General features: G+C 52.1%; 1 protein-coding gene and 1 pseudogene across 1 annotated transcript in view; one reads left to right on the top strand and one right to left on the bottom strand.

Annotated features, from left to right (window-relative positions):
• Positions 1-2,630: 2,630 nt before the first annotated feature.
• Positions 2,631-8,025, bottom strand: LOC115250819 (ELAV-like protein 2; annotated as a pseudogene).
• A 3,237-nt stretch (positions 8,026-11,262) lies between these two features.
• The window catches only part of LOC115250861 (doublesex- and mab-3-related transcription factor A1-like), a 1,745-nt gene continuing 1,323 nt past the window's right edge, over positions 11,263-11,684 (top strand). Inside the window, 1 exon segment of the mRNA XM_029841119.1 lies at positions 11,263-11,273. Within this exon segment, the coding sequence (XP_029696979.1) occupies positions 11,263-11,273 (11 nt within the window).

Consider the following 11,684-nt stretch of genomic DNA (forward strand, 5'->3'; position numbering starts at 1 on the left):
CGCCGCTATTCTCGGGCTGGTTTTGCGTGGGAAGGTTCAGAGAGATTTTCGCAATGGAGGAATGACACGGTTCCTCCGACCGTGGCGCCTCGTCTGCCTGTTGTGGATTAGTCAAGGCTGGTTATTCTAATCTTCGCCCCTTTCTTCGCCGCCTCATTACGGCGCCGAAGTGCCAGGGCCTCGCACGGCGCCGCGTTGAAGGAGCGACGCGGAATCGGCGGCGCTGATCCGACCGGGCTGAAGGGGAGCGAGCTGCGGCGGTCGGTGATGTAACAACCAAAATCCAATCAGGGAGCATGTTGGACCGGAAGCCAGAGAAGCGGGTAAGCTTATTTGATGGGGGGGGGGGGGGGGGGGGGGAGATGATGATGGGGGGGAGGATGATTGGGGGGGCAGATTGTCGGGGATCCTCTTCACCAGGAGGTAAGACCTCTCCAAACGACTTCACACACCGTCAAAACTCAAGAGCACCTAATAACCAGGAGCTGATGAGAAAGATCAAAGAAAGGCGAGGACACAACTACCCCAGGACAACTACCCCAGGGCAGCAGAGCCACGGTCCAAACCCCTCCACCTACAGCCCCTATACCCAGCTGCCCCGAGTCCACACACCCAATATATACTCAAAGTGGGTGGAGCATGTCCTGGGAAGCCCCTCCCTCCAGAGGTGGTGGCCAAGGTCGGGGCAGAGGTTGAGGGGGGCTCTCTGGGCCACAGATGCCCCCCCCCCCCCAGGGAAACGCGTTTGAATGACTGGATGGAGTCAGAAAGCCCTTCAACTTATTTATTGATGTACTTACGGAACATGGAAAAAAAAAAAAAAATACCCAAAAGTATCCAAACACAAAGTACAATCATTATTAATACTTAACAGAAAATATTCTATTCCCAAAAATGTCGTGAAACAAAGTCAGACTACACAACTCCAAATAAAGTCTCAATAAGAGGGGGGGGGGGGGGGGGCGAGGCCTCTTTTCCCCCCTCCCCACACTTGAACGTCGGCGTGCGTCGAGGCCAAAGGTCAGGCGTGAGGAGCGGGACTCGACCCCACAGCAGCAAGTTTCACAAACTCATCTAGACTCAAATGCAACTCACACGAAACACAAAGGAGGAATAAGAAAGGAGGAGAAAGCGTCGCAATATAAGATATGCATAGCACACTGCTCGTTGGGGGGGGGGGGGGGCAGACGTCAGCGGACACGGGTGCAGGTTTCAGTGCATCGAAGGCCCCACCAGCCTCCGTCTGGTTGAGAGGAGTCGGAACCCGATTGGCTAATGGACCCCCCCCCGTGGTGAATAAAGCAATATACACGTCTTTTTTAAATTCTTTACAATGTTAAAGACAGGTTATATGCATTACATATATATGAGTATGAAAAAACTAATCAAGTAGTTCAAAACTGTGGTTTTATATCCATTCTTTACCACATAAATATATATCTATAATGTTTATATATAAAAAAACAGAACATATGTCTATTAGTTTAATACCTTTTTTTTTTTAACGAAGCAAGACTATCTACAGACCAAACAACCGACAAATCTGAAGCACCGAAATGCCAAAAGAGAGAGAAAATAAACAAACACTCGTAGGTACGGATAGAAAAACACAAAAATACACTTCCTGAAAGGAGTCTGTCCAATAGGGAACCGAGGAAAAGGACCTTATTTACAACTCTCAAAGCCCGGGAGGGATCGTTCTGATCTGCCTTCGGCGGCTCGTCCTCAAACTTTCACACAAATGTGGAAAAAATAAATTAAAATTAAATTTTAAAAAAAAAAGAGGAAAACTGGAAAAGAAAACACCCTTATTGGCTACTGACCCAGGAAGAACTGATTTCTCACTCAATTTTTCCATCGGCGGATAAACTCTGGAGCGGGTTCCGGATCTGGAGCGTGACCATGGCGACGGGGTGATGACGCGACGGAGGAGAGCAGCCGTTGCCGTTGATGTGGAAAGAGAATAACCAAGGTCGGAAAAGGCCGGAAACCTCCCGCAGAAGGTTCTGCGACCTCCGCGAGGCTTTCCTGCAAAGTTCAAAAGCTTCACGAAGGTGGCGTATCGAGATATTTCTCAAAGTATCCAGTCAAAATATTTTTGTTCCAGGTCCAGTTAAAAAGTTTCTCCAAATTTTTTTTTTCTTCTCTTTTTATAAAATAGATTGCTTTTAAACCCACATCAAAGAGGTTCGTAGCTCTTGGCAAGGTTCTGCTTTAAGAATCTTTCTCTCTTTTTTTTTGTCTTTTATCCATTTAACGTTACAATAAGCAACATTACGCAGCCAACCCAGAACCAACAAAACACAAAAAACTAACGGCAAAAGAAGTTACTCGCTAACCACTGGAGGCAAAAGGAACGCCGACTCGGGACGCCAAAGGAAACAACCTGAGAAAGCAAGAAACACCACACGCAACCGTACGAGACCAGAACCAGTCAGGCGGTCGTCCGCGACACGCAGGAACCAAAAAAACCCAAAAGAATCACATGTTGGACGCTAAAGATGCTTTTTCTTCATAACACTTGATTTACAAAGCTCTTTTTTTTCCCCGTTTTTTTTTTTTATAATGTAGAAAGTTACGCTGCTACTTCTTCGTTCCGAGTTCCTACAAAACCGTCCTCGGTGGGTTGTTCAGGCTTTGTGTGTTTTGTTGGTCTTGAACGACACCTGCAGGAACTCTGTCCCCGAGGCGGGTACCCGTTCAGGCTGGCGATGGCCACCGCCCGCCTCGTCATAGTTAGTCATAGTCACGAAGCCGAAGCCTTTGCACTTGTTTGTGTTTTGAAGTCGCGGATGACCTTGACGTTGGTTGACGGCGCCGAACGGCCCCGGAACATCTGCACAGGATGCTCTCGTCCGCGTCGGGCGCCAGGTTGTACACGAGAGATGCACCAGCCCGTCCCCGCGTGACCCAGGGATAGGTTGATGCCCGCCAGGCTGGTCACGCCGTCGATGGCCATCGGCGAGAAGCGGCTGGAAACACAGCCACAGTTAATCCATCACACACACACACACGTACGTAACACACACACACCACACACACACACACACAGTGGGCCCAAACTGTTATACAGGCAGTGAACACGGAGTCACTTTAAACATTTAACAACCGGCACCCGTGTGTGTGTGTGTGTGTACATAAAGAGGTAAATGCTAATGTGGGAGAGGGGAGACCGGAACGTGCACGTTTGGACCAGTTCAGGGAAAACGAGGAACTGCCGCCTCAGGAAACCTGCGACACCAGGAGGGGAAGAACGGACGGAACGTTCCCGTTTTCCTTCGGTAAATGTGGGTTTTTTGCCGACGTGCGCGGGGAGCCTATGAATTATTGCAGCGGGCGTCGCAGGTAGATTAGCCGCCTCAGTTTGGCCTCTCGGGGAAACATCCGCCATGACAGGTGAGCTGCCGGAATCAAGGGCACGCCGCCGGAAGGCTCCGGTCTGTCAACGCTGACGAACCTTTGAGCTTCGGGAACGGACTTTCAATCGTACTGGAAGACGGCGAATTCTGGCGAAGCCGAGACGCGGCTGACGCAACGAAGCTTCCGCCGGGAAGGGAGGGAGAATAATAGATCAAGGTGGGAGCACGGGGACGGAATTTGGTTTGCAACGGCTCGGACACAAGCATGAAAAGTCCGTCTTATGTAAACGGCTCCCACATGCTAACATGCTAAAGCTGGAGCGGCGCTGCGAAGGCTGCGGCCACTGAAATACAACCTGTTGATGCTAACACGCTGCAACAATAACAGCCAAAACACCACATTTCCACCAGAGTCGCAGCTCTTAATTTCACTGTTGCTCATCACGCGACCAAAGCTACAAGCTAGCTCTCCGCAGGTTTCCGTCACGCTTTGAGGCGTCTTTAAACGTCAAAACTCTCCTTCAGGTCAACAGAAACACCAAAGACCGAAGCAAGAGATTTAAAATAAAACATTCAACAGCAAAATGTTGCCCAAGACTGCAGAACTATGCTATACGGCTAAAACAGCGCGCCATTACAAAGCATAGGGAGAGGAAATGAAGCAGGAAGTTACCTTTTTCACTCCGTAGGCCATGTTCAGCAGATTATCCAACCTGAAGAAAAAACACTGGGGTCAATTCCCTCAGGAAAAGGCTGCGAACCAGACGGGGAAATAATCCCCGTCTCAGGCCGAGCGTCACTGGTTCGCTCGCCTGTTAGCGTTAGCATTAGCGCTTCTGGTCATCATTTGTGGCGGCCACAGGTGGAACACAACACAGACGGGGTGGTCAGTGGCCGGGCTCCAGCAGCGTTTCAGATTAAAAGCATCGAATCGGGGGAGCTTTTATTGTCACTTGTGCCCCTTTTACCCTGAAGCGCTGTGCCTGCTGTGCGAGGGGTCCTGGGTACCTTCGATTGGCGACTGGTACAGCTGGGACAGCAGGGCCTGGCTGGTCTTCTGGCTCGGGTTGTTGGCGAACTTGACCGTTATGGGTTCGTGGGCACCAGGCGGTTTCTGGCAGTTCAGACCCTTGATGGCCTCCTCGGCTTCCACCCGCCGGTTCGAAGCGAATGAAGCCGACTCCTCTGGACACGCCTGAGGGGACGAGAGCGCCGGCGCAGCCCACAGGCCCACACGGCCGGGGAGCCCTCCCGGGTCCACCCCCTGGAGCTCACCTTGTCACCTGGTCCACCAGGATGCGTGAGGTAATGATGCGTCCGTACTGGGAGAAGAGCTGCTCCAGCCCTTATGGGTCATGGTTTTGGGGAGGCCGCTGACGTAACGGTTTGCCATCTCTGATGGAGGCGGAGCTTGGACGCGCGTAGGAGACCTGAGAGACAGAAGCAGGAAGTCTCTTATTTTAGCTCCGCCTACCTCCTGCAGCAGCTACAGGCGCCATAAATCAACATGTGTCCATATCTGCAGCCCAGTTCCAGAACATCCAGCTGATCCTGCAGATCAATACATCATTACAGCCCAGAGTCCAGCCGCTCTGCTGCACTGCACCACCTTCATCATCCTCCGCTCGTCTTCGTCTCCTTCACCTTTAAAACACATTTACACGGTTTTCTTTGCAGCATCTCGGCTTCACGTCGGGAAAGAAGAAGCAAAAAATCCCAGAATCCGTCAGTAAAACCTTCATTGATCGCATGTCTCCTGTTGTCACTTAAAGTCTTCACACACACACACACCACACCCACCCACACACACAGCTAATCTGTTCCTCCACCATCGCCACAGTTTATTTGCACTCTGACAGCAGCTGGAGGGGTTCGGAACATGCGACATCATCCCGCGTTCTATTTTCCGGGCGGCGCCTCCAAACATCGATACACTCCGGTAAAACGTGCGCGGCTCAAGAACACGCCATCGCGGAAGCGTTTCTGCGCAGACGTCTCGGCCCGACGCACCCGCGGAGCCGCTCCATCTCGACAACACGCTGGAGCCTCATAATCTGGCTCCGACGTCCGCCGCTCCTGCGGCAAATGAGTTTTCCCTCCACCGGCGCGGCGGCGCCTGATGAATGCTAATGGAGGCCACCTCCCCGTACAGGCTACAGACAGCGCTAACCGCACATGAACCCATAGAAACGGTTCTGCTCCACTTGAGGCCCAGGCGAAGCCGCGTGTGCCCAGATAACAATTGGAGGAGCCGCCCATCCCGGCGCTCCCCCGGCGGGTCTGGAAGAACGGAAGCCAGACGTCTCACCTTGATGGTTTTGGTCTGAAGTCTCAGCCGTTTAAGGTATTGATGGCTTGTCTCGGCGTCCTTCGGGTCCACGTAATTAACAAATCCATAGCCGAGGCTCTGGCCTGCGAGGAGACACAGAGGATCACGTTTAATCCAGCACAAATCCCAGCAAATTACAGCAATAATAATCAACAACAAAGCGCCGTTCTCACGACGGCGGCCACGAGGCGGGCGTGCCGCGCGCCCCCCAGCAGCAGCGGGACGCAGAGGACCAACCACTTGAATTAAAAGGGGGCCGCAGCAGATTGACACCCACTCCTCACGTGCGCAGAGGTAATTCGATCTCCTCCGCCCACGCCGGGGCATCGCCGCCGGCCAACGCCGCCACACTTTCCCCATCAACGGGATGATGAAACTCGGGGCGGGACTGTGGCGAGGAGCCAATAAACCGGGTTTCACCTGGCAGCCGAGGGCCGCAGAAGCGTGTCCAGAATCAGGAAGGCGGCGGCGGCGTTTCCGGCTCCCGACTGGAGGGCAGAGCGCCGCGTGGACGTGCTCGTGTCCCGCAGCGTCTATAATGCGCCGCGTCTGCGCTCCGACACACAAGTCGCTCACATCCAGGCCTCATGGAAGCCGAGGAGCCACGCTGGGGGAGGCGGCGGCGCCCAGTCAAGCACTGGTGGAGGATGGGAAAGAGGCGCAGCAGCCGGGAGCGTCTCCAGCCTCTCTGGCAATTACTTAACATCACAGGCAGCGGCGCCACAGATGTGGGCTGGCTTAAACCCATCGCCACGGGGCCCAGTGAGACGCCGACGGAGCCCGGAGGGGACGGCTGCCACTAAAATCGGCGCCACTGCTCAGAATCCACCGCCAGCCTCTGAGCAACATGAAAGGGGGCCGATTTCCACAGACTCCTCCCACTTTTCTGCCTTTACCCGTTTAAAATTGTTCCGCCCGCTGCGTCCAACAAAGCTGCTGCGTCATCCAGACAACTGAGAAATACGTGGCGTTGGGCGGTTACCGCGGTAACGCACCTCGAGTACGGTAGCTAAACAAACGACAAAGGTGCGAATTTCCCACCAATACTCACTTCAGACGGAAGGAAAGGTGCTGGATCGTCACATGACCTCCTGAAGAAAAGGGGTCGACTCTTAAAATGAACAGAATCAAAGACGTTCCAAATGAAGGACCTCACGCTCGCGTCTCAAATCAAAACCCGTTTTTAGTCTTTCATCTCTTTAAAACCAACCAACTGAACGTCTCTTCAATAAACCGACTCACACGCTAGTCATCGAGTCACGATCCACCCGAGGCGAACGCTCAAACGTTCTTATTAGATCAGACTCCACAATTCTGCCGAGGGGGGGGGGGGGGGGGCACTTAACTCATTTCATCTGGTTCCTCACACAAACGACACTAAAGCGTGGCCAAATCTGCGCTCCGGTCCAGCAAACATGCACGGAGACATTACACGATGATACCTGTGATTTTGTCGCGCACCAGTTTACAGGACTCGATCTCGCCGATGCTGCCGAACAAACTCTTCAGCTCCTCCTGGGTCATGTTCTGAGGCAGGTAGTTGACTATCAAGTTGGTTTTGCTGTCCTCTATGCTGCCCGACTCCACGGGCGAGGAGCAGTTGTTGGAGATGGTGGAGGGGCCGTTGCTTGTGTTGTTGCACGTGGGCCCGTTGGACATCTGTGTTTCCATGGCAGCGATTACCTGCTAAAGAGACAAAGGGGGGGGGGGGGAGAATTTAAGTCAGGGACACGTGCGAACGGTACCTGGGTCCAGTTAAAAAAAAGGACACTCTTCACACAGACAGTTCCGTTTCAACGCCGGCTAACGTTTGTGGATTTAGCCTCAGTCTCTGCGTAGCTTAGCATTAAGTTGACGTTTCTGCGACGAGAACGTCGATAAAAATGACAGAGCGGACGAGACCGGAGCGTTAGCGTCGTATCTCAGCACGTTAAACGGGCTCGGCGGCTAACGTTGCAACCAGAATAGACGGCACATCCGCAGCGCAACGCGAACCCATGTATGAAGAGTCGTCCTTTATCAACACGTTATTAACACGAGCGCCAACGCCACCATGCGCGGGAGCGTCACGCCATACCAATGCACGCCGAGGCGAGGGCGGCGGACGCCATTGGTATGGCCTGAGCACCGACAAACGAGCATCGACCCCATGTTGTCACAGAAATAAAGTTGCCACAGACCCCAGTCCAAGGCTCGGGCGCCCACGACCCGCTTCTAAGCAGAGAAGCCACATCGCACAGTCTGACTGCCATGTTAGTTCCGAGATGCCGTCTGAAAAATGTGGACACAGAAAGGACTTCATGTTAGATCAAGAACAGACAGGTGATCACATGTCATTGCTGTTGTGCTTGTTGGGAGGGGGGGGGGGGTGTCGGGGGTCAGGGGGGGGTCCATGCAGAGCCACTAACAGGGGAAACAAGGTTTCAGCGCACGAGCAAACAGAAGCCGCAGCACCGCCAAGCAACAACGCCGTGAATGGATGCTAGCTAAATGGGTGGGAAAGCAGTCCGGGCCTGGTGCCCGGGGGGGGTCCCCCACCCACCGGGCCTGGACCCCAAACCTAATGGAACAACCAAAAACTTGACACAATTCCCACAAATGTACAAACACACACACACACAAGCTCACGCCAATTGAAAACCCCATCAAATCATGCCTGTAATACCGCCCCCCTCCTGAAGGGGGCAGCACAGGAGGCACTTTGCCACGACACCAGCTCAAGCAGGTTTTAGCATTAGAAAGCTAATGTTTGGAGCACGTTTTCATGTACGGGACATCGCGCCAACACCACCCGCACTTCCTATTGGATCAAACTTCGTAAATTTTAGCTTTACGACGACGGCCGATTCAATTAGCGCCAGCAGCGATCCGGCGGCGCGTGATCCAACAACGCTCGACGCTTCCCGTCCCCGATGATGCCGCATTTCCTGATGCTGAATCGAGAGAACCTAAAACACCCTAATGCTAACTCGCTAACTTCTGATGGAAAAACACCCTGTGTTTTCATTCCATGCGTGAATAAACAGTCGACGCTAGCTCTAGCCACATTTAGCAGTCCTGGACAGTCCTGTCAACACGTGATGGAAAGAGGACGCTCAGCAACATATTCAGCATTTGTGCTAACAGCGCGAGTCGTAGCTCGCGTCAACGCTTGTGGCGCTTTGGAGGAAAACTGAGTCACATTTAGCATTCGCACAGCTCATCCGCTGTCCCCAATCAAAGGTCAGGACACACCAACCACACAATCGGATAAAATAGCAACTACATCCCACGGAAGCCTGGAAAACAGCCGACAGGAGGTCACCGTGACCTTCTGGATGACCCGTTTCACGTCTGCTGCACCATATTTTCATCCCAAGGTAATAAATAGCTTCAAAATCGACCATAAATCAGCTTTGTTAGCCAACGTTCACCTCTGAGCTAATCTCCACCTGTGACATTTCCACAGCTTTAGCCACGTTAGCGCCCTGAAAATGAAGACCGTGAAAAATAACCGACTCAGAAGTGGAGGACGAAGCCTCAAACCCGTCTCCAGAGTGGGCGGGGCTAAACCCCCAGCATGCACTTGGCTTATTACGCAACCGTAAAACCCTCTTGGGTTCACTTCAACATGTGACGCACGAATGCTAACCAGACAGACGGCGACTTCACAGCTAAGCTACGCTAACACATCCTGCCAGGTACCTAGCATCCGATCGATTTATCTTCCTTCCGCGTTGCTTAAGTTTCGAGGCAGCTGGCGGCCGTAGACACGGCGGAGCGGCGATAAATTTAACACAAACGTGGAGGTTTGGGCAGGAAACTGCGATTCAGCAGTTGTCTCCGCCCCCGCACGGCGAGCAACGGGGATTTGGGGGGTGGGTGGGGGGGGGTCAGGCCACCACAAACATATTGGAGATGATTTCCTTCAATCTTCGCTCGGCTCGTTTGCACCTTTTCTCCGGAACACAAAGCACAAACATTGGCCATTGTCCCGCCGGAGCCGCACAAATATTTCATTAGATAAACACTTGGAAGACAAATCCTGGCACGAGGCCCCTTCCCAAAAAAAAAGAAAAAAAGAAAAAAGGGATGCTTTCAGCGAGCATCCGGCACACAGTGGAGTGCAGAGGAGCTCGTTTCCCATGAGGCTTTGCCCCGGATAAACACCACAAGGTTCTTTATTTCTGTTCTCCGCAGAGACCAGGTTTTACCCGCTGAGCAGGTTAGCCTTTTAGGGCTAATTAAAGTGCAGCGCGTTTGGTTATTGGCACTCTCGGATCCCAGCATCCAGAATCCCTCTGCACGCACCGACGCCATATAAAGAACACGCAAAGACCTTAGCTGACAAGCTAACGGAGAGACACGCGACGGTGACGAGCAGGAGTCATTTCCCAGAACACGGCTGCTGCTAGCGTCACTGCTAGCCGCTGATCTTGTTAAAATGTATTATCTGGCAAACAAGGTTACATTGAACCGGTGCGGTGCTAAACCCTTGATGCTAACACAGGCTACACCCATAAAGTTGGATCGAAAAGTGACATAATGGCTTCGTCCACTGTCCATTCAAGCAAAATTAGCAGGATGACATGACAGCAGGCTAACGTTGCCTACCTAGAGCTTAGGCTAACACTAAAGGAGCTTAGGTTTATTGTGGAACAGCGAGCAAGCTTTATTGACACTCAAACAGGGAAAGTTTAAGATTTTGGAAGCAGCGCTTGCTCCGAGTTGGCATTTCTTGTGCATTATTCCGAACTTTTTGATACAGTAGAACCAGCCCGGACAAGTGATGCTAAAATCCATGTGGCTAGCTGAAGCAGCAGTTATGGAGGCAGGAACCAGAGAATTTTGCCCGAGGAACAGAACACATCCGCTCCATCCTGCGTTAGCACCGATCGAGGACCCGTGTTGCTAAGCTACTTCCTCAGAAGTACGAACCTGGATTTCTTAAATCTTTCAGACTAACAAACGAGACTTTGTTGGCTACAATCAGCCGAAGTCCAATTAAATTTGGACGCATTCGTCCCCAAATGTTTCATTTCACATCCGTAACGGGCTAAAACACCAGCTAACGACGGGACGAAGCCAGAGCCCCTTCAGCCGGCTCCTCGGAGAGCTACGGCGGCTACGTGTGCGTGACAAGCTGCAGCGCCGGCCTGTGCACGCCGACGCGCACGAGCTGCCCCTGGAGAAACGCAGTTTAAAATATCCCAGATGCGACGGGTCAGCGGCTGAATGCGGAACCGTCAGCGAGTTTGATAGTTTCATCCAGAGACAAACACCTCATTGGCATTAGCATCAGAAATTAGCTTAAATGCTAATTGTTGACACACAGCATTTGAAATCAGAACTCTAGGCAGCAGCTTAACATTTAGCTGCGCCACATTTAACTTAAATGCATTAGCAACGGCGTTAGCCGCCAGGATGGACTGGAAGCTAATGCCTGGTTTGGCCGTCTCCTTCGTGCAACACACGTGCATGCCTGAGGGGGCGGGGCTTGTGTTTTATTAATGTTATTAATGTGATCATTAGTGTGGCCTTTTAACGACCTCAGCTGCAACGAGGCAGATATGGAGCACGTGTGCGCTCAGCGTCATGGCGACAACGTCAATAAGATGAGTGTTTTTAGCTCAATGCTAAACCCCAAAAAAACCTGAAACACACACACGTAGGTTAGCAACACGCTGCAGAGACTAAATGAGAAAATTAAACCAAATGGGGAAACTGGTTTAATTGCGCTCTGTCGAGGTCGAGTCCCGTTTCAGGCACGACAAAGGTCGCGACCTCAACAGGTGAACGTACCAAAGCGGCACGTTTGCTAACGCGCGCGAGGAAGCAGCTTCAGAGAATAAAGGTAAAAAAGATTTATGTTTTCATATTTCGGCTGCAGTTTTGACCTCAAAACCGCTTCTGGAGCAAAAATTCCAGGTTTAAAATCCACTTTCGCTTCCAACATTCAGGTAATTCCCAAGATTCGACGGATCCAGTTGGAATTATTCCAGTTATTCACAAAACAC

The sequence above is a fragment of the Takifugu rubripes genome, chromosome 8 (assembly GCF_901000725.2).
Source record: "Takifugu rubripes chromosome 8, fTakRub1.2, whole genome shotgun sequence".
Classification (NCBI taxonomy): domain Eukaryota; kingdom Metazoa; phylum Chordata; class Actinopteri; order Tetraodontiformes; family Tetraodontidae; genus Takifugu; species Takifugu rubripes.